This window comes from Homarus americanus, unplaced genomic scaffold, assembly GCF_018991925.1.
Source record: "Homarus americanus isolate GMGI-L3 unplaced genomic scaffold, GMGI_Hamer_2.0 scaffold10188, whole genome shotgun sequence".
NCBI lineage: Eukaryota > Metazoa > Arthropoda > Malacostraca > Decapoda > Nephropidae > Homarus > Homarus americanus.
This window is the reverse complement of record NW_024741309.1, coordinates 16932-41311: the sequence shown is the minus strand read 5'-3', so window position 1 is coordinate 41311 and position 24380 is coordinate 16932. Positions and strand designations below refer to the sequence as shown.

General features: G+C 37.5%; 1 protein-coding gene across 14 annotated transcripts in view; it reads left to right on the top strand.

Moving 5' to 3' along the window:
- Window positions 1-8567, top strand: part of LOC121875834 (serine/threonine-protein kinase mig-15-like) — a 102801-nt gene extending 94234 nt beyond the window's left edge. For 13 of the 14 annotated variants that reach the window (XM_042380536.1, XM_042380543.1, XM_042380540.1 and 10 more), the window contains 5 exons: window positions 357-542; window positions 1179-1328; window positions 2642-2752; window positions 4832-5020; window positions 5761-8567. In XM_042380536.1, the coding sequence (XP_042236470.1) occupies window positions 357-542; window positions 1179-1328; window positions 2642-2752; window positions 4832-5020; window positions 5761-5844 (720 nt within the window). In that variant the 3' untranslated portion in view covers window positions 5845-8567. The remainder of the gene's footprint in view (window positions 1-356; window positions 543-1178; window positions 1329-2641; window positions 2753-4831; window positions 5021-5760) is intronic. The other variant, XM_042380534.1, reaches the window with a different exon arrangement.
- The last annotated feature ends 15813 nt before the right edge of the window (window positions 8568-24380 follow it).

Genomic DNA, 24380 nt, shown 5'->3' with positions numbered 1-24380 from the left:
AGCTGGTTGTAAGGATCAACTCATCATATATAGTGGACATTTTGAACACTTATAAAAGGAATCCAGTGCTTAGGAGTGAAGATCTTTTAGGTCAGTGCCTTAACATCAAGATACTCCTGCATGATGGGTCACTGACTGGTTGAGGTAGATAAGTGGGTCATTATTATTTTTGTTTCATTAAAATCAAAGTTCAGTTTTATGTTGCATTGAAAAATAAGTTGATTGGAAGCTTCTCTATTTTATTTATTTTTACAACAACCATTTACAATTAACTGAGCATAATTGATATAAAAGTGTTATGAAAAAATAATCCACAATTGTTAGCAATGCTTCAGAAAACTAATGTGTTTGTAAAGATCAATTCTTTGCAGCAACAAGTTGAACGGCGGAATGGTTGGATTAACGTTGGAGACCTTCATGGGGCGGTCCACTTCAAGATCGTGAAGTATGAGCGAATTAAGTTCCTGGTCATTGCCTTGCGTGACTCAATTGAGATCTATGCCTGGGCACCCAAACCATACCACAAGTTTATGGCATTTAAGGTACGGCGAGCATGATGTACTACACACAGTCTGGTAATACTGAAACATTGCTCCTGTATCTGTTGATATGATATGTGTTCTATAAAACATGTAGAATGACTGCTGGGATGTACCAAGTGAAGGAGCAGATTGAGGTACATTCCAGGCCATGGACCCTCTTACATAGCTGAGAGGAGCAGAGGACTACAATTATTATTATTTTTCCAATTCTCATGTGATTGCAAACTCCTAATTACATAACAGGGAGTATTGCAATGGGATATGTTACACAAATGCTCCCAGAACGGCTTCACTTTGTAGAGTGAAGCCGTGTTAAGCGAGGGAGGGATACCTGTGACGTAGGTACTCTACTGTGGTTGTAACACGTATTTCTGACATAGGAGTGTTCCTTCTTTTCCCAACTGATAAGAATTGTTAAAAGTAAGAAGAAGGCAACACATCTTTCATACTTGGGTCTCTTTCCTACACCACAGTCAGAGTTTAGCTCATATAACTGGCCTGCCAAACTTACACCTACATCCAGTCTTTGTTGTGCCACACCTCTCAAATGTGTATTTATAAGTTGGCAAAAGAAAACTTTATATTTTTTAATACAGTAATGACATAATTTTCTGTATTTATTGTTTACCGTTACAGAGTTTTGGAGAGTTAGTACAGAAGCCGTGTTTGGTCGACCTGACAGTAGAGGAAGGGTCACGCCTTAAGGTGGTGTATGGCTCCAACCAGGGATTCCACGCAGTAGATGTCGACTCGGGACAGGTCTATGATATTTACCTTCCGAAACATGTGAGTAATGTCAAAGAAATTGGGATGAGAGTTTAAAATTGAGGTTATTCTATTACGACCTACTGTACGCACATTCTTTTCATGATCCTTTCAACTTCCAGTTTCTCATGCATGACCAATAGAAATTCACCTAATTTCTCATGTATGATCAATTGAAATTCACCTCACTGTTACAGGTTTCTTGGGTAATACTTAAGATACTGTAGACAGGTTATTCTGTTTTATCACTTTCATTGTAGGCCCACAAATTTGAGTTCCTATTTTGTGTAATAAACTCATTAAAAAATAAATAAAAATACTGCAAACAGAAAAACAAGTATCTGGAGCACTTTTAAGATGTTATTGATATGTGATTAGGTTTTTAGTTATATATAAGGTGTATTAGTTCTGGACCAAGAGGAACAGAAATCTTATCAATAGGGGGAAACTATAAAGAGTGTAGGAAGAAAGACACACTGAATATACTTTATAATTCTCCAGTAATTTATGGGAATGAAGGATGAGTTAATGAACTTGAAGGTTCTTATATTATAGTGGAAATTGGGGTGAAGTACATCTGTGGGGTGAGTAAGGTACAGCTGTGTAGTGAGGTGGGGTGAGGTACAGCTGTGTAGCGAGGTGGGGTGAGGTACAGCTGTGTATTGAGGTGGGGTGAGTCATTGTTGTGAGGCAGGGGAATGAAGGAAGTTTTACTGGCGAGGAACTTTGGAAAATTGAAATAGTGAATGGAGAAAAGAAAAAGTCACGTTGATGAATTAGCTTTTCAAGAGAACTGAATAACTAGAAAACATTGAAGAAATTGTTATTCACTTTGTCACACTCTAGATAAACTGAAGATGAGTGAGTATACAGAAGATGAGTGAGTATACTGTACATTAGATGAGTATACATTACCATCCTTTCTACCTAAGAATGGTGTATGGTTGATGACATTAATCAAATACAGTGGATATAAGACTGCTATCAATTGTCGGGGAAAACATTATTCGTTTAACCTCCAACTCCCATTCCTCCATTATGGTGATCAAACAAACGAAATAAACCTGACTCAGTATGCAGTGTGAATTTAAGTGGTTATTAAGATTATTTTTTTATACTTCATATGTAATTGGAGGATTTTAGCTTATTTTGTTGGCCCTCTTATTATTTTCCCTTTTTTGTGGGGCATCTGTACCTTCAGCTCCACTCCATGCAGAAGAGGGAGTGGAATAAAGATAACAGGGGGAGAATTTCTCATTGTTCTGCCTCTTGTGTCTCACTTCATATATGCACACTGACAGATTTGTTGCTTCATGTGTACTTTTTATTTTCAGATCCAAGGCAACATCACCCCACACACAATAGTGACGTTGCCTAATAGCAATGGTCTTCAGCTGCTTATCTGCTATGACAATGAGGGTGTTTATGTCAACACATATGGAAAGGTAATGCTTATCGTAATCATCAGTTTTAGAATGATAATATCTTCTTTAGCATATGTTCAGAATTGTGAGGTGAATGGTTGCTTGCTGAGCTTCAAGTATTAGAAAACGATGGGAGGTAATATTTCTTGGGTGTTGTGTGTTAGAGAGGCTGGCGAGAAAAACATCAGGGTTCTGTGTAATGAAAGGGAGCGTTATACTGAATTTTATCTGTGAAGAGGAATAAAAACAATTAAATAAGATTACCTCAGGGAGTTGTGACCCTGCCTAGCCAGCTGTTCCCACCCTGTGGGTTGTCTTTAGGAAGAGCATCCAGCCAAAAACTCGGCTACAACATGCCTGATGGTAGCCGGGTCAACCAGAGCTGTGGCCGTCCCTTAGCCTCTGCTGCATTTTCTGGGCTGCTGCACTGAGGGTACGGGGTAGTGTCCTGTGAGGCTGCTCCATCATCAAGTGCATAATGTTGCAAGCAGCTTTATTGCCATATTGCACATGGAAGGGTGTTCCTGAAGCTGGTCGTGGTGACTCACCCTGAGTCCACTGGACTGCACTTGCTATGGCATCAGGGTTGCAAGCATGCCAGTACCTGGGTTTGCAGTGGTAGGGGGAAGTACTTTTCTGGTTGTCATCCAAATCTTAACACCACCCATTACAAATAATATGTAATGTACTGGAATGAATAAACCTGCCACACTAAGACCACCCACACACTTCATGAATAAAAGACACAAGAAACTGTGTGATTAAAATGAAGGATCCTAACAAAGTTAGGTTAGGCTCAGAGCCAGTAGTCTAAATGTAGGTATGATGCATGGCAGAGCAGGGTATGTTGTGGAGACAGTGAGCTGTAAAAATCTCATGTCTGCTGCCTGCAAGAAACGGGGTGGAAAGGTAGCTCACTAAGGATGATCATTGGTAAGATTGATAGCTACAATATACATGTATTCTGGAAGGGAGTGAATCCAGGACAGGTGGTGTAAGGATCTTGATCACCAAAAGTGAGAGGAGAAAGTACTAGAGGTGAAATGGGTCATTGCAAGAATTTTGGTTTGATACTGCTAGTAGGATAGGAACTGTTATGACGATCATTTATATGCCTCTTAAGTTGGGCTAAATGAAGAAATGAAGGATGATTTCTGGGATAAAAATTTGTATGTAGTGTCAGGACTCGGTGAAAGAGAGATCATAGTAGTACTTTGTGATGACCTTAATGGTCATGTTGGGGCATGCATGAAGGTGTGTATGATGGAAGAGGTTACAGCACAAGAAATGTGGAAGGAAAAGGAATACTTGAGTTCAGGGATGCAATAAACGTAGTTGTATGCAACACATTGTTTAAGAAAAGGATTAGTCGTTGATTATATTTGAATCAGATGGAACAAAAACACAGATTGATTACTTTCTGATTAGGAAATCAGATGGAAAGTTTGTTAGTGATGTAAAGGGGAAGAGTGTGCCTTGCAGCACAGATTTCTTGTGTGTGTGACATGTTTAAAAGGTGCAGAACACGGAAGAAGGTTTACTGTATGTTCTGAGGAGTGTGTGGAGGTTGAAGAAACAGAATATTGTACAAGAGAAATATTTTTGGTGAGTGGAAGAGTGGAAGCATCCTGTGACAGTGTGAAGGGTTGTGTAATGTGTGTTTTGTATAAAAAGGAAACAGTGAAAATTACTGTTCTCATATTTTGAGCCGAGGAGGTCATTGCCTCAAGAGTCATACAGATGGATATATACAAGTTTCTTGAACCTGCATTAACCATCATATGTTGGGAGATTTCATCCTACTCAAAATATGTAAAATGGTTATAGAAATTTTACTTTTTATCTGTTTTTAATTGAATTTGTTATATATTTATACTTTTTTATGGGTTACTAGTCCTCGGGGTATACAGTACAGGTATCTGTAAGAAATATTTGAAGACTTAAAAAAAAAATTTTAAGGACATGAATTCTTCCATCTTGAGAATGCTTATTCCATGTACATTATAGTCTTTATTAGACCTGAGCTAGGTAATCTCATTTGAAAAGACAATATTTTGAAACTGTTTAATGAAGATTATAATACCCAACTTTTAATTGCAGGTAACCAAGAATATGATGTTGCAGTGGGGAGAAATGCCAACATCTGTAGCATTCATAGGCACAGGGCAGATAATGGGTTGGGGCAACAAGGCTATTGAGATACGTTCAGTGGAAACGGGCCACTTGGATGGAGTATTCATGCACAAAAAAGCACAGAAACTTAAGTTTCTCTGTGAGCGAAATGACAAGGTATGTCTACTGTACTGTTTATCACCATTAGTGTTGATGGTTCTACATCATTTCATTGTATGTCCAGTGCCTACTGCTTTAAAAAGGTTTGAATAGAGCTGACAAATTACAAATGATTCTTGGAAAGACCTTCATTGTATATTCAAACTTTTTCCTGCTTAATGTTGAGCAGTAAGAAATAGAGAGTAAATACACACTTACATTTTCCCTTCATTTCTTGAAATTCATTCATTCTAACAGCTATAAAAGTTGTTCTGCTATGGTTTTCTCCTTCTGCAAGTCTCCATTTTTTTTAAACAATTGTTCCATACAATCCATCATCACCCATCAGCAGAATGTCCATCCCCACAAATCACTATTATGACATACTCTCTTGATATCAATACCCATCACTTTTAGTGCATCATTCACCACACCCTCCATCCTGTTTTTTATTTCCCCCCTTTCCTTCTAACCATCCATCTTGGAATATACAGTATATACACTTTACCATTCTTTCAATATGTTCATACCATGTGAAGGAACTATTATTTGCTTTCTTCCAACACTGACTTCTGCTATACCATTTGTTTTGTCTCACTCAGGTAAACTGACAGTGTTAAAAATAAAATACTCTTGTGGAAGACATAATGTATACTGAGACTTTGTAATTTGAACTTATTGCAGTAACAGTAGATTGAGTGCACATGTGCTTAATTTGGGTCTTTCATTGTTCTTAATAAAACCATCTTCTCTTCTAGGTATTCTTTTCATCGGCTAAAGGCGGATCTTCGTGCCAAATCTACTTTATGACGCTCAATAAACCTGGCATGGCAAACTGGTAGAGCAAATGACCAGTATGTCAATGTCAATTAATATCTGGTATCTCATCACCAAAGGAAAGTCTTCCTTGGCTACTCAGTAGTTGAACATCTAAGGAACAACTGCCACGGTAAACTGTTACAGGAGTACTAAGAAAAAGAGTTCTTGTCTGATCAGCATCACCAAGTTGTTTGTACTAAGGTTAAACAATTTAGAAGAATGGACACCTTGCCAACTGATTGTCACTAGTAAGTGACTGGTATGGGAGAGGCTGCCCTGGACTTGTAGTTAAAGGCTGTGTACAGAGACTAAATGCTTAGCCACCACAGCCATTCAGAACCACTCTTTCTGTTATTGTTCAGTTATTAGGGTGGTGAAGCTTCCTGTGCTTTACTGTTGGGCCAAAGTGTGTTGTGGTATCAAGGAACTTTTCACTTGATTTGACAATTTCAATTCAATAATGTGAAATTTTTTTAATAGTGACGATTGGAAATCATAAGGGTATGTTAACTATTGATTGATTTGAACAAAGTTTAGGAGAAATTGTTGAAACTTTATAGCAAGGTCTTGCAACTCAGTATACTTGCTCAATTCAGATCTATAATTATTCTTTATTTGTTTACAAGGAATTTGAAATTAGGATTGGAAATAAATAAGGTTTTAATGAGGAACAAAACTTTGTCAACAGTGCACCACAAAATTACTATCCAAATTTGTTGGGCTGTTAAACTGCAAATTGAATCTGAACTAAGGAAATACATGCAAGATATACTGATACTAATATACATATGATTTGTTAGTGTAGTAACCAAGATCATCAGATGTCTCCCTGCAGTATGAAAGTGTGTAGGAAAATATTGTCGGGCCTGGGCTTGATGGAGCTGCTTTTGAGAATGAGGATGGAGCATCATAGCTGGTTAGAGCACACTGGGTGATTGTCAGATTCATTTATACACCATTTGGTTATATCTCTTCTGCTTCTACTTTTTTTTATCCCCGAGCTTTTCTTTGTGTTCTGTTGACCATTTATATAAGTGTTAATTTTCATTTGCTTATTTGTATAAGACAGTCTCCTCAACATCTTAGCCTATTGGGCCAATATCTCAAAGTGCAGGTCCAAAATAACATCTTAACTGCCCAGCAAATATTCCTACAACCTACCCAGTGTAAACTCTTTTTGATCTTTATTATTTTTTTTTATAGGTTTTCTAAAGTGTACCTTTTTCTATGTCTTACATTCTTATATGGGCCAGTGCCTTTTGGATGTGCAGACGCTGAAAGGTTTGCCATTTCAGAATACCCAAAAGGATATTTAAAAGTTACTGTATGTGCAGTTTGTGTACCCGTTGAGAATCTTACATACTTATGTTAGGGACTGATGGTATTATCACGTCATTCATTTGTCATTCCATTTTTAATATACATGATGCAAATGTACATCAAGGAACTGCATTCCTGTTATAGGTTGTACAGTGTAAATGAGCTTTTAAATGAAGCCAAAGTGTGAAGGTTTTTTGCTAGCAAAGAAGCTATTCTTCCTTATCCTGTAACCAATAGGTAAAGTGAAATATGCAATATAGGTGTAAAAATCTATTCTTATGGTGCTCTTTCAACATCCAAAGCAGTAGTGTGTATTAACAGAATGAGAACTTGTTGGGTCATGGGGCAGCAGAGGAAGGTTTGCTTCTGTGAATGGCTCCTTTAATATTTGCTATTCAGTGACCACAAATATTATTCCATTCATCAGGTATTCAAAGTGTCATACAGTACTGTACTAAGTCTATTGACATCACAAGATTGAAGAAATAATTCAAGTGATCCCGACCATACAGTGTAGCATGTCCCTCCTAATTCCAATTCTACATTTCAAGTGCTGCGGTACATCTGGCATATGTTTTGCTTATTTGCAATTGTGTCTTGAGTGATTACTTTTAGCTTCAGAATCAAAAATGCCATGTGAAAAAACTTTCAAAATATTTTAGACATTGCATTTGGTAACACCTTTTGAAGCGTTGGAAATATAGGTGAACTAAGCAGACACAAAAAATGAACAGAAATGAATATTGTAAAGCTAGTGTATGTTTTAAAGAATGTGAATCTTTTTGCAGAATTCTGTATTAAATACTTACGAAAGTTGAGAATTAAAGATTGAAACTAGTATAATATATTAATAGACTACAAAAAATGTTCTGGTGCATGGATGAAAAGAAATCTAATGCATCAAATCCCATTCAGGATGCTAGCTTGGCTCCTTGTAGAAGAGCATAACTTGGTTAAGAACCCAATCTCCACAATGAAGCAGGTCATTTTTATCCTTTTAATGGTGAACACAAGGTCATTGGAAGAATCCACTTGTAAGATATTTTTAGTGCAAACCAATGAATGCTGCTGCCCTCTCCTCTCTCGTATGCTCTTTATATCATTAGCTAAACAGTCATTTTATACTTTAGAAATATCAAAGCCTTTGTATTATGAGTGTTAATGGTAAGTTCTTTTCTAACTTATGCATCTAATAGTGAGGCACACCATGTGCATTTACTGGGACTCTTGTGAATATATTGAACCTTTCCTATTTAATTTGTTTATTTTACAATACTCCCATGGTAATTTTGAAAACCTGTACAGTATATACTTTTCATTATTTGTACAAGATTATACAGATCAAAAGGCATTCATTAATTTTAACTGAGCTGACAGCCATCATTTACAATATGCACATGAATTTAAAATAAAGAATACATCAGAACTTTACTTTAATTATCTTTCTCAAGAAATTGAACTTTTGAAAACATGATATAACACAATGATATAACGAAATTCAATAACTACCAACTGTATGAAGTCCCCAATGTGGGGATATATATACGGGTGTGAGTATTTTAGGATTTAAAAGTACAGTCAATCCTCGCTCCTAACCCTATTTTCTCCATAAGCCCTGTTATTTCTATTAGCGATTTTTCTATAACACGATAATTTACAAGAACACAATTATCGCGTTATAGCAAGAACTACCTGTACAGTGAAAGTAATAAATAATAAGGAATGGATACAGTGTGATTGAGCACTTAACCTTTAATGTAGTCAGCTGAATGCACATGGGGCATAATTTTCTAATTATACATGGAGGCTACATTATCTGGAAACGTTGGTATAGAAAATCGTGTCATTTGAAAAAAAAAAAATTTTAATAAAAATCTCGTGATCGTAAGTCCCGGCGATTAAATGAAATCCACTTGATGTAAGTCGAGGTCTAGCTGTATATATATATATATATATATATATATATATACACACACATATATATATACAGTCAACCCTCGCTTTACGCGGTCCCACATTCCGCGTTTCCATGTTTACGCGGTACCCTGCCGAAACCGGGATGCTCACATTCCGCACCCCTTTACGCGGAGAGTGTCTGGCTCGACGCAGATTTTTAGATTCGCCCCTCCCGCCTGCTCCTGCCTCCGCCTGGGCAAGCCGCGCGGTAAGGTTGCGCAGTGCATGTCTCTGTTGCGTTATCAGTGACGTCATATGACGTATCGGACTGTGATTGGCCATGCATCCCTACCTCCCTCCGCTGCTAGCTGTAATTGGTTTAAAGTAATATGATGTGTCCACCCGGGGGAGGGAGGGAGGGGGGAAAGACGACGCTTGACCTAGCCGCGGCAGTTTCATCCCTCCAGGCCACACCGTGTAATCGTGCATCCATTGTTCTGTAAAATGGCTTCCGCCGGACCACCGCCCCCAGAGAGAAACCTTTCCTTACCTGGACCCAGCCGCCCTATGCCAAAGAAGAAACGACGTTCCTTAAGCTACGAGGTGAAGTACAAGATCATCCAAGAGTTGGAAAAAGGAACAAGACAGGTTGATTTGGCGCGCCAGCATGGTGTGAACGAATCTACGATCCGGACTATAAAGAAGGATGCAGCCAAGATAAAGGAGCACATGAACATCACAAAGTCAACAGATGCTTCTATGATCAAGTATTTCCACAACCAGGTGCTTTTCAAGACGGAAAAATTACTTGTGAGCTACTTGGTGCGTCAGGCGCGACGAAACATGGCGGTGGACACGCGCTCTGTTAAGGAGTACGCACGTGAACTGTATGCTGCTGTGTCACGAAAGATGGGAATTACAGAGCCCAAACCCTTTAATGCTTCCTCTGGGTGGTTACAGAGGTTTAAGAAGAGGAACAAGATCACCAATATGAACATTGGTGGTGAAGAAGCTAGTGCTGACCGTGTTGCGGCTAGGGAATTTCCTATGCTTTTACGTGAGATTATGGAGGAAGGACAGTACACCGACGACCAGGTGTTTAACATGGACGAATCTGGTCTTTTTTGGAAAAAGCTACCTTCCAAGACCTTCGTTGTGAAGAATGGCAGCAAGATTCGAGGCCGGAATTTGCAGAAGGAGCACATCACCGTCCTGTTTACCACCAATGCCTCCGGTACCTGTAAGCTCAAGTTATCGGTGATCCACACAGCACGCAAGCCGCACGCCTACAAGAACGTGGACATGAGCAAGATTAATGTCTACTGGCTGACCGCACGCAAGGCGTGGATGTTCTCTGCTCTGTCACTCTCCTGGTTTGATGACTGTTTCATTCCAGACGTGAAGAAATTCTGCGAGCAAAAAAATGTTCCATTCATGATTTTGTTGCTCCTTGACAACGCACCAGGACACTCGCCCCTAGTTATGGATCGTCATCCCAACGTAAAAGTGGTCTTCCTTCCTCCCAACACTACGTCATTAATCAAGCCCATGGACCAGGAGTTGATCTGCAATGTTAAAGCTGCATACAATACTCGGCAAAGAAATTCAAGCTCCTGAACGACTGTACCAACACCAAGGATGAGTTGCGTAAGCTGGGTGACACCGACAGCGAGAGTAAAAGCGACGAGGACAAGGAACAAGAGGTGGTGACTCAAGAAGTTCTCGTCAAACAGTTTTGGAAGAAATTTAACGTCAAACAAGCTGTAGACTTCTTGGTGGAGGCATGGGATCAGCTGTCTATAGCTACGATTCGTCACGCATGGAGGCATGTGTTGCATGGCATACCAGGTGAGAGGCGGAGTCAACCTGTGACTGGTGAGGTTCAGTCTGTGACAGTGGCATTGGACCTTGCAAGAGAAGCTGCGCACAGTATTACAGCTGAAGGCTTCTCCGAAAGCACCAACGAAGACATCCTGGAGGTGATCAGAGATCCTGAAATGACTGCCGACGAGATGTTAGAAGATGATCACGCCACTGAAGAGGAAGATGGTGCGTCAATCTCAGAAGAACACAAGTTAACGCATAGTAATATTAAGGGTGCCATCGAGTGTGCAGAGAAATTGAAGCTCTTCCTTTCCAACGACCATGACGATGACCGCAATGAAGTCTTCCATATCCGGCTGGTGCAGGCTATGGAGCCGTACATCAAGGTGTATCAAGACAACATCAACACTAGCTGGCAAAAAAGCATTACCGAGTTCTTCGCCCGCAACCCACCACAGCCAGCCAGAGCCAGTGATAGTGACTTTGAGGGATTTGTCAGGGAAGCCCTGACAACTATAACTGAGAGTGATGGTGATGCACCTAGTACAGGTAGTTCTGCTATAACGCGATAATTGTGTTCTTGTAAAATATCGTGTTATAGAAAATCGCGTAATAGAAATAACAGGGCTTATGGAGAAAATAGGGTTAGGTGCAGATTACTCAAAATCGAAAAAATTTAGCAGTTAGCCTAACACAAAGGATAGCACAGTCTAAATAAATGTTACATTCATATCTAATAATGAAATCATACAGTAAATGTAACACTTTACTTGATGGGGGAGAAGGGTGATTTTGAGGTTGATAAAATCGAGCTTTTCTTCAAGTGTTATATCCTTTCTTTTACGATCATCACCGGGAATTCTATCACCAGAACGCTTCTTGTTGATATTCTTCTTTACTATATTCACAGTTAATACCAGAAAATTGGAGAAATAGTAAGAGAAAATCGCGTTATATCAAACAAGCGTTCGCGTTATACAAATATCGGACCTAATTCATAAATCGCGTTAGAGCAAATTCGTGTTATCAAAACACGCGTTATAGCAGAACTCACTGTAATATATATATATATATATATATATATATATATATATATATATATATATATATATATATATATATATATATATATATATATATATATATATTATTATTATGACCGCTTAACTAACACTCGAAAACGCCTTCGATTAACGAACTGCCTTCCATAAGGATCTTCAATTCGGTTAACGAAAAAAATAACGTTCTTACGAACCGACCTCAACATGTTTTCGCTTGCACTGACTGGGCAACCAGCTTTAGTATCAGTCCGCCAATACATTAATCGGTTCTAGGGCTTAAATTCCTTACTATTTTAGTAAATATCAAGAAGTTTATACTATTCAATAATTTTAAAAGTTTAATATTCAATTTTTTAGTCATTTTAACAATTATTGAATATAATTGAAGGTAAAGTGACTAGTTTAATGCGCGGCATCCTGCCTCTTAACACAGCAAACAGGAGTTAGTCTCTCTCTGTTTTCACTGGAGGTAACATCTTGCTTGAGACTCTCTTCAACTAAACGCTTTTTCCCTGTGTTTCCAAGCAAATTATTGGTCATTTGGAAATATATTTTACATATTGACAATATATAATGCAGTGCAGTGTTGATTTAAAGAAAATAATCTTGAATTACACTAAGAGAGCTAAAATTTTATGGGTGAAATGGCGCCATGGGGTGAATTCTCTTCCACCCCAATGCCTTCTCTTCTTCCTTCTCCTCCACCCCCATTCTAAATCCCATCATCATCATCATCATCATCCAGGAGCCTTCTACATACACACCCCAGAGTAAGTGAACTTTTCTACCATTTTTGTTGAATTTAGGAAATTTTCGGTGAGCTGGAACCAATTACCCAAAAACCCATTGAAACAATGGTTTCGGTTAACGAACTTTTCGGTTAATGAACGACCTTCTGGAACGGATTGAGTTCGTTAATGGAGGGGTCACTGTATATATATACAGTTAACCCTCACTTTACGCGGTCCCACATTCCGCGTTTCCACGTTTACGCGGTGCCCTGCCGGAACCCAGGATGCTCACATTCCGCAGTGCGTGTACCCCTTTACGCGGGAGCGGCTGGCGAGCCGCGCCATTTTTGGATCCAAACCTCCCACCATCCGCCATGTTGTGTAAGCTGCGCGAACATGGTGCGCACAAGGTCGCCCAGTCATCAAAACATTACCAGTTCTTCACCCGCCACCCACCACAGCCGGCCCAAGTCAGTGATAGTGATAATTATGGTGAGATAGTGATAGTGATAATTATGGTGAGGATATGGACTTATATGGACTTTGGGGAGTTTGACAAAGAGGCCCTGCAAGCCTCTGTGGTGGATAGTGATACAAGTGACACAGGTGAGGGCCAATAATCTGCCCTCTGCCTAGGAACCAACCGCCCATCCCCGTGTGCCCAGCCATTTTTTCTACTAATGTAAGTGTTAAAAAACCTAATATTATTGATATTTCTCTTAATTATTAATTGTGTGTGCATACCATCATAAAGTTAAGATAATATTTTTACTACAACATAGTTGTGTGTCGTCAAAAAGTGGAGTTTGGGGATCGGCCCGGACTCCATTTCAATTAATCCCATATGTTATGTTATTCACTTTATGAAATACAGTACAGTAAAAGTAATGAATAATGATGAATGGATACAGTACAGTGAAAGTAATAAATAATAAGGAATGGATACAGTATGACTGAGCACTTAACCTTTAATGTAGTCAGCTGAATGCACATGGGGCCCCCATAATTTTCTAATTATACATGGAGACTACATTAACTGGAAACGTTTCGGTATAGAAAATGCGTGTGTCATTTAAATTTATTTTATTTTATTTATTTATTTTTTATCTATATCTGAGGCGGTCGTAAGTCCCGACGGTCGTAAGTCCACGTAGTCGTAAGTCGGGGTCTAGGTGTATATATATATGTATATATATATATATATATATATATATATATATATATATATATATATATATATATTATATATATATATATATATATATATATATATATATATATATATATATATATATATATATATATATATATATATATATATATATATATATATATATATATATATATATATATATATATGTCACGAGCCGGTTAGCGTCTGACCGAAAACGTCTGATCGTATATACGTCTGCCCCCACCACCAAAAATAAAAAATAAAAAATAAAATAAACTGTATGCCTGCTGGACCAGCACTCCACGACCCCCTGACGGAGACACGATGATCCTCCCCATACTGGTCAGATATTATGTGTTAAAAGAATATGCTTCCTTACTTAGGCTTTTTTTAAGCATTTGCCTACAGGTGAAATGTTAACCTACATCTATTGAGGATAAAATCTTTCACCTACAAATTGACAATAACACATTTGCTGTAATCAGACATATCTAGTTGCCTCTACAATTGCAACCCCAGTTGCAATTGGGGTTGCAATTTCAAATTCTGTGGCATTACTAAGAATAACGAAGTCTCTGATGCACTCTAAGATTAAGAGAGAAAACGGAGGACTCAGGCGTCCTGATGTGAGAGAAAACGGACTCACATGATGGGGGACCAAATAAAAAAAGCACACGTACATGTTTTGTGGACTACAGTATTAAGCGTACCCTTTTCATTACTTTGTAATAAACCTAGCCATGCCTATGTGTGTTTATGATATTTACCATAACATTATATATATATCTAGTGGGTTTAAATGGTCATAAAATGGGAAACTTGGGGTTGGGTCTTGGGTAAATGAACCAATTAGAAAAAATCCTATTGGTTCTGTACTTTCGTTATTGGCGGGGTCCCAATTAGGAGCGATAACCAAGGATGACTGTACTGTACTGTATATACTTGTGACACTGGCCAGTTGCTTCTGGTGTTATGATACAGGGGTACCAAGTGACAGCACTAGGATCCCGCTTCCTCTATCAAGGAATAAACAACTAAAATTTAAATAGAAAAAAAACATTCAAATAATGGGACCTAGCGAACCTAAATGGCCCTACAGCGGGCACAGTCACGTATGCATCGCGTATTCTTATAGATTGTGCTGCCAGGCGTACGTTATCTAGTGAATTCAGTCAATATTGTACAGTAACAATGGACCTTAGTGCAAACCTGTATTGTACATGTACTAAATGATTACGGTACTAAAATTGTTATATCTATTGCAAATACAGCTTGTTTATACAGGTATTCAAATAAATTACTATCTTACAAGAATCCCTCCAATGTAAGTTATATTCACCCAGGTCGTTTGGGTGGCAAATTATGAGAAGAGCTTAGTCACTCTTAAGTAATGATAAATAAACACGCAGGCAACTGTCAAATCTTATCTCAAATAAATAAACAAACAAACGCTAGACATTCTGTCACCTCACCTCACCTCCTGCCCCCTCCCCCCCCCTTCCCACCCTCCTTGTGTTCCCAGACAAAAGATTGGTGATTTCTTTATGTTTATTTTATATAATATCTCAGACTAAAGTTAGGATAATATAATTTGCATTGCTGAAATCCTTGCAAGACAGAGATTAATTTGAATATAAGCATCATATATTTTGCTCAAGATATAAAAAATGTAGTACATTAGTGTACAATAGTGTAGTACATTTTATAAAAAGTTTTTCAACTGTATTTTTGGGTAGATTTACATATATTTCTTCATTTATTTTCATCCATTTACATGCACACACCATACTAAAAGAAACGTAAAAGAAATAAATTACCTTAGTGCAAAGCTGGAGTGAACATGTACTAATTTGATTATGGTACTAAAATTGTTGTCAACAGTGGTCCCTCGGTTAACGAACACAATCCGTTCCAGCAGGTTGTTCGTTAACTGAAAAATTCGTTAACCGAAACCATTGTTTCAATGGGTTTTTGGGTAATTGGTTCCAGCTCACCGAAAATTGCCTAAATTCACCAAAAATGGTAGAAAAGTTCACTTACTTTGAGGATGTGTATGTAGAAGGCTCCTGGATGATGATGATGATGATGGGAATTAGAATGGGGGTGGAGGAGAACGAAGAAGAGAAGGCATTGGGTGGAAGAGAAGTCACCCCATGGCACCATTTCACCCATAAAATTTTAGTTCTCTTGGTGTATTTCAAGATTATTTTCTTTAAATCAACACTGCACTGCATTATATATTGTCAATATGTAAAATATATTTCCAAATGACCAATAATTTGCTTGGAAACACAGAAAAAAGCGTTTAGTTGAAGAGAATCTCAACCTGTTTGCCGTGTTAAGAGGCTGGATGCCGCGCATTAAACTAGTCACTTTACCTTCAATTATGTTCAATAATTGTTAAAATGACTAAAAAATTGAATATTAAACTTTTAAAATTATTGAATAGTATAAACTTCTTGATATTTACTAGAATAGTAAGGAATTTAAGCCCTAGAACCGATTAATATATTGGAGGACTAATACTAAAGCTGGTTGACCGGCCAGTGCAAGCGAAAACACGTTGAGGTCAGTTCGTAAGAAATTCGTTAACCGAATTTTTGTTCGTTAACCGAATTTAAAAATCTTATGGGAAGCAGTTCGTTAACCGAAATTTCGTTAACCGAGGCGTTCGTTAACCGAGGGACCACTGTAGTGCGAATTACAACATGTTTATATTCAAATAAATCAGTATCTTACAAGAATCCCAGCAATGTTAATTAAATTCTCCTAGGTCATATCACTAGCATTTTAAAATGAGAGAAGCTTAGTAGGACTGTTAAATAAACACACAGAGACCTTCGGCTCAAACTTATCACCTCAACCCCCCACCACCCCAACCCCTCGCTGACTGGCTGGCTCCGTCAGTCCCTCCCCCCCACCTCAGCCTTTTAGGCTAGTAAAAGCAGTCCTAGACTTTGTTATATTTCACACAAAGCCTGTTCAACGACCTTATGGCACCGTAAACCTCTAATGGGGACCACCCGTGTGAAATATAACAAAGTCTAGGACTGCTTCTAGTATCCTGGTGGTCCAGTGGTTAGCGTTCCCCGGTCACAGTCATAGGCTTGTGGGCCGTGGGTTTGAATCCTGGCGGGATGAGGTGTTGATTGTATGTAGAAGTCTGCGTGCTTTATTGGGCTTATGAAATATATATATATATATATATATATATATATATATATATATATATATATATATATATATATATATATATATATATATATATATATATATATATATATATATATATATATATATATATATATATATATATATATATATATATATATATACACACATTGTGCCCACTTGCGGTCAATTGAACCCAGAGGGTCTCGTTAAGTGAAATCCCGTTAAGTGAACAACAGAACATATGGGATTAATTCCAATAGAAACCGGCCCGACCCCCAAACTCCACTTTTTGAAGGCACATACCTATGTTGTAGTAAAAATAACATCTTAATTTTATGATGGTACATGCACACAATTAATACTTAAGAGAAATAGAGAAATACAGTCGCCAAGTTAATGTCCATTCAAATAATGGACTCAACTCCCTCCCCCTCTCACACTACACAGCCGGCTAACAGATGGTCGGTCGGTCCCTCCCTCCCCCCCCCACCCCCCACCAACCGTCCCAAGGAGATGTGTGGGATAACCTCAAACTAAAGTTAGGAAAATATAATTGACATTGCTGGATTCCTTGTAAGACCAGGAATATTTTGAATATAAATGTCATATATTTTGCACAAAAGATAACATAGTTACCTAGAGAAAAAATTTTATCTAAAAATTGTAAGTTTAAAGCAAAATATATGATGTTTATATTCAAAATGATCACCAAATTATAAGAATTCCAGCAATGTAAATTATATTCTGACCGGGTAATTTGTATGAATTTTATGAGCTAAAACAAATATCTTCAGTTAATAAAAAAAAAAATAATCTTCACAACACTATCTGTCAATCAAAGTACCCCACCTTGCCTCCCCCCCTCTTCCAACCGCGCGGTCAGTCCCAACCCTCCCCCCCACCCCCCACCAATCCTCCCTTCCAGAGTTTTTAACATTTAGTATTAAATAATACCTCAGATTAAAGTTAGGATAATATAATTGACATTGCTGGATTCCTTGTAAGACCAGGAATATTTTGAATATAAATGTCATATATTTTGCACAAAAGATACCATAGTTACCTAGAGAAAAATTTTTATCTAAAAATTGTAAGTTTAAAGCAAAATCTATGATGTTTATATTCAAAATGATCACCAAATTATAAGAATTCCAGCAATGTAAATTATATTCTGACCGGGTAATTTGTATGAATTTTATGAGCTAAAACAAATATCTTCAGTTAATAAAAAAAAATAATAATTCTTCACAGGGTAACAGATGGTCGGTCGGTCCCTCCCTCCCCCCCACCCCCCACCAACCGTCCCAAGGAGATGTGTGGGATAACCACTAAATTTTAATAAATAATACCTCAAACTAAAGTTAGGATAATATAATTGACATTGCTGGATTCCTTGTAAGACCAGGAATATTTTGAATATAAATGTCATATATTTTGCACAAAAGATACCATAGTTACCTAGAGAAAAATTTTTATCTAAAAATTGTAAGTTTAAAGCAAAATATATGATGTTTATATTCAAAATGATCACCAAATTATAAGAATTCCATCAATGTAAATTATATTCTGGCCTGGTAATTTGTATGAATTTTATGAGCTAAAACAGGCAGTCAGGCAGGGTGGCGGGTGGGGCAAATCTAAAAATAGCGTCTCGGACACTCACCGCGTATATGTGGAAAAAATCCGCGTTAAGTGAAAGTTCAGCTTTGGCAAGGCACCGCGTATATGCGAAAACGCGTTAAGTGAAACCGCGTTAGGCGGGGTAAAACTGTATATATATATATATTGATTTAAGGGTGATTTAGGGGAATTTTAGGAGTGTTTCTGACTTTATGCATTTTTGTACAGTTGAGTCTGCATTTACGCAGTCAATTGAACCCGTGGAGGCCTGCGTAAAATGAGAAACGCGTAAATGAAATAACAGAACATATGGGATTAATTGAAATAGAGACTGGGCCGACCCCCAAACTCCACTTTTTCCGACACAATACCTACATTGTAGAAAACATAACATCTTAATTTTATGATGGTATGCACACACAATTAATATTTAAGAGAAATACAGTCGCCCGGTAAATGTCCATTCAAATAATGGACTCAACGCCCACCCCCCCCCCCTCTTCCCACGCTCGCTGGCTCCGCCCTCTCTGAGAAATGTTTGGGTGAAAACACTAGATTTTAAGGTATAGTAATAAATAATACAGTCAGTTCTGCTATAACGCGATAGTTGTGTTCTTGTAAAACATCGTGTTATAGAAATTCGCGTAATAGAAATAACAGGGCTTCTGGAGAAAATAGGGTTAGGTGTAGATTACTACTCGAAATCGAAAAAAATTTAGTAGTTAGCCTAACACAAAGGATAGCACAGTCTAAATAAAAGTTACATTCATATCTAATAATGAAATCATACAGTAAATGTAACACTTTACCTTGAAAAAATATGAATATAACTTGATGGGGGGAGAAGGGTGATTTTGAGGTTGATAACATCGAGCTTCTCTTCAATTGTTATATCCTTTCTTTTACGATCATCACCGAGAATTCGATCACCAGAACGCTTCTTGGAGATATTCTTCTTTACCATATTCACAGTTAATACCACAAAATTGGAGTAATAATAAGCCAAAATCACGTTACAGCAAACAAGCGTTCGCGTTATACAAATATCGTTCCTCTATTCATAAATCGCGTTAAGAGCCAATTCGCGTTGTCAAAACACGCGTTATAGCAGAACTTACTGTACCCCAGACTAAAGTTAGGATAATATAATTGACATTGCTGGATTCCTTGCAAGACAGGGAATATTTTGAATGTAAAGGTCATATATTTTGTACAAAAGATAAAATTTTTGCTAATTTTCATCATCTCCTTTAATTACATCTAAAACTTGTATGTCTAATGCAAATTTTAAGATTTTTATATTTAAAATGATCACCATCTTGTAAGAATTCCAGCAATGTAAATAATATTCTCGCCGGGTAATTTGTATGAATTTTATGAGCCAAAAACAAATTTCTTCAGTAAATAAACAAATTATACTTTACCCAGACACTATCTGTCAATCAAAATACCCACCTCCCGCTCCACCCCCTCTTCCCACGTTCCCTCCCTCCCTACCCCCCACCTTCCCTCCCTACCAGAGAAATGTTCAGGTTAAAACAGTATATTTATATCTTTAGTAATAAATAATACCTCAGACTAAAGTTAGGATAATATAATTGACATTACTGGATTCCTTGCAGGACAAGGAATATTTTGAATGTAAACGTCATAAATTTTGCGCAAAAGATAAAATGTTTGCTAATTTTCATCATCTCCATAAATTACATCTAAAATTTGTATGTCTAATGCAAATTTTAAGATGTTTATATTTAAAATGATCACCATCTTGTAAGGATTCCAGTAATGTAAATTATATATTTCATGAGCTAAAAACATATATATTTTCAGTAAATAAACAAATTATACTTCACCCGCGTAAATGATGAAATTAACCGCGGAATTAAAAAATTTCATTCTGGCAAGGTGCCGCGTAAATGACCAAACATGTAAACCGAAACCATTGAAACAAAGGATTCGGTTAACGAATGACCCTCTGGAACTCAATTAACCGAGGGACCACTGTACTCCATAACATTCACTACCATTATATCCTTGTCACTTTTCCCTGTGAAAAAGCCATGATTTTGAGCAGCATATTACTGTACTCATTTTGTATGCAATGCACTATGCTAAAGGACTAAAATTTTTATCTCTTGTGCAAACTATGAGATGTTTATCCTCAAATTAATTGCTATCTTGCAAGGATTCCAGCAATGCAAGTTATATTCTCTTAAATCAAGTCTGTGACATTTCATATGAGAAAACTTTAAGCCTAAAACAAAATTCATCCCATTAATCATTATCACTACCGCTGGCTGTGAGGAGAGGGGGTGGTGGGGTGTTGACAGCCAGGAGGGAAGATTAATGCTTACTCAAGGATTATAAATGGCAGGGAGTTAAGTTTTTCGCTGAAATTCTTGCAATATAGCAATTAATTTGAGGATAAACAACCCATAGTTTGCACTAGACAAAATTTTTTAAGTAGTTATCTAATACATTTAAGCACAGGTTGTGATAATTTATATAGTTGCTCAGAAGTTGTGGTTGCAGTTTCGAAGCATCGGGACATCACTAGTGTATAATGCGTCTCCATATGTCCTGGTTTATTCACTGATCAGTTATCTGAGTGCAAAAGTAGCACAGTCGAGCCATCATGCATCAATTAATTTTAAAATAGAAATTATAATATAAAATGTTATAAGACAATGGTTTAGTAGAGCTGTTAATGTGTGTGCTGTGTAAGTGTCTTGGCATGTCACCTCACCAACTGACTCCTGAACAAACTCCTCATCAACTTCTTCAAATACTACATTATGATTGGCAAGCTCAACACACACACACACCACACACACACACACGGGAATTAAGACAACAAGCATCCAGTGAGGGCCTTGTTGTATGACTGCACAGAGGCAAATTAACAGATCAGCTGTTAAGTAGCTTATCGCTTGGCACCACTGGTGCATGTTACACTCTTTTCCACTCCATCTCTCTAATCACCCACACCTTTCTGCTATCTCATCCATATTTTAAAATGTTATATAATGTAATATTGAAGGGATACAACTTTGCTCATTTACACTTATTCTTATCACTATCTCCCTAAAAATACTTTAGCTTTTGTGTTTTTTCAAGACATCTTCAGGTCATGAGACCCACTAATCCCCCACCCAAAAAAGGGTGACCTAACATTCCATCAGGTCAGTAATATAAGATCACTAATCCCCCACCTGACAATGAGTCGAGTCGAGTCGAGTCAGGTCAGGTCAGGTCAGTTTAGTTTCCTCCAAAAATACTTTAACTTTCGTCTTTACTCAAGATATTTTCAGAAAATTTCTCTATTTTCAACCTTGGAAATTTTGTTCCTAAAGCCAGAAATTTTTGAAAAATTTCATCTTTGGGAATGATTTTCTGAGTAAATTTCAATTCAGGTTATCCGATATTTTAGGTCCGAATTCAGAACGCTGGTTAGAAACCGCATCAAGGTTTAAACCAAGGATTGGGGGAACATTGAAGATTGCTGCTATTCAAAACGCTAACCAACACAAAGATTCAAACTGGGTTTGAGGTTGGAATTGACGATTCTCGCGTTAATCCAGCCTGGAGGCAGGTTTGGGGGTCGATCCATCATTCAAGACAGTAAGTCAACATAAATTTCAAAAGAGAGCGCGCTTTTCATCGATATCGTCAAATTGGAAATTTTGTAGAGAAGACTGATGGTAGATAGGCAGAATCCTATCAATTTTTATGATGACACACAATTTAGACAATGATATAGGTTCGGCAAGGGAGATTTCCTTGATATTTTCCGTGATATGGAGCATCTACTTGACAGACCTGTTGGTTATGGTTCACCTCTACCTTCCATTCATCAGCTGATGATTGCTTTGAGATTCTTCGCAATGAAAAGTTTCCAGGTAAGAAATATTCTGGTTAATGAATGAGTTATGGTAATGTGTTACAACAATTTCGTGTTTAGGGTCCATGAAGATCAAGCGGGTAAATGTGAAGAATGCCGACGCTTCTTTATTTTGAGTGTTTTTCTTTAGGAAATCTATTTTGATGTATTTTCAATATAATTGAATCAAGGCCGAGTGTATTTTGACTTTAATTTATTAATAAAGGTGAGACTTTTCTTAATATTACTAATCAGGGGAAATGTGGGGGTTAAAAGAACAGAAAGAAACCTAACCTAACTGAACCAAACCTAGCCAGGTTATTACGCCCTGCATTGATTCATCTTGCTTTGGTAATGAATATTGACACCTGTCCTGGATTACATCTACAATTTGTATGTAATTGTTCTTCCACAATAATTTTTTTTTATCATATAACAACACAGCCACATTGTAACATAGTACCATTAATCATTATAATTTGATTGCAATTATAGTATCAAAAGTAACTTATGATGTGCAAAGAGAGAATTCTGTGTAAAAACTCGTTGAGTCACAGTTGCTGCCATAATCTTGTAAACATTATTCTCGATAGTGATTGGTTGTCATAATGGTGTAACTGAAACATGATTGGCTGGAATTTCAGTGTTCGAATCCTTGCTCGTAATTGAAGAAAATGAAACAGATTACCCGTTCCCGGGTTCAAGCCGATGTTCTGAATATGGGTAATCCACTGCAGGAAATCTCAGATCCAGGAATCCCGATCCGCATGCCTGAGCCGAGCTCAAATCCCAGGCTCAAACCACCGTTCTGAATTTGGGCCTTAGAGTTTGAGGGATTCCAACTAAAGGAGATATTACTGTAAATATTGTTGTAGTGTACAGTGGTCCCTCGGTTAACGAACGCCTCGGTTAACGAACTGCCTCCCATAAGATTCTTAAATTCGGTTAACAAATTTCTTACGAACCGACCTCAACATGTTTTCGCTTGCACTGGCCGGTCAACCAGCTTTAGTATTAGTCCGCCAATACATTAATCGGTTCTAGGGCTTAAATTCCTTACTATTTTAGTAAATATCAAGAAGTTTATACTATTCAATAATTTTAAAAGTTTAATATTCAATTTTTTAGTCATTTTAACAATTACTGAACATAATTGAAGGTAAAGTGACTAGTTTAATGCGCGGCATCCAGCCTCTTAACACAGCAAACAGGCGTTAGTCTCTCTCTGTTTTCACTGGAGGTAACATCTTGCTTAAGACTCTCTTCAACTAAACGCTTTTTTCTGTGTTTACAAGCAAATTATTGGCCATTTTGAAATATATTTTACATATTGACAATATATAATGCAGTGCAGTGTTGATTTAAAGAAAATAATCTTGAAATACACCAAGAGAACTAAAATTTTATGGGTGAAATGGTGCCATGGGGTGACTTCTCTTCCACCCCAATGCCTTCTCTTCTTCCTTCTCCTCCACCCCCATTCTAATTCCCATCATCATCATCATCCAGGAGCCTTCTACATACACACCCCAAAGTAAGTGAACTTTTCTACCATTTTTGGTGAATTTAGGCAATTTTCGGTGAGCTGGAACCAATTACCCAAAAACCCATTGAAACAATGGTTTCGGTTAACGAATTTTTCGGTTAACGAACAACCTGCTGGAACGGATTGTGTTCGTTAACCGAGGGACCACTGTATAATGCATCTCCAAATGCCTTGGTTTATTCACTTATCAGTTGTCTAAGTGCAAAAGTAGTCAAATCGAGTCATCAGTATCAATTAATTTTAAAATATTAAAATAGAAATTAGAAATCAAAATGTTATAAGACAATTTTTTTTTTTATGGGGATTAGCCCACCTGGGCACAGATCACAAACC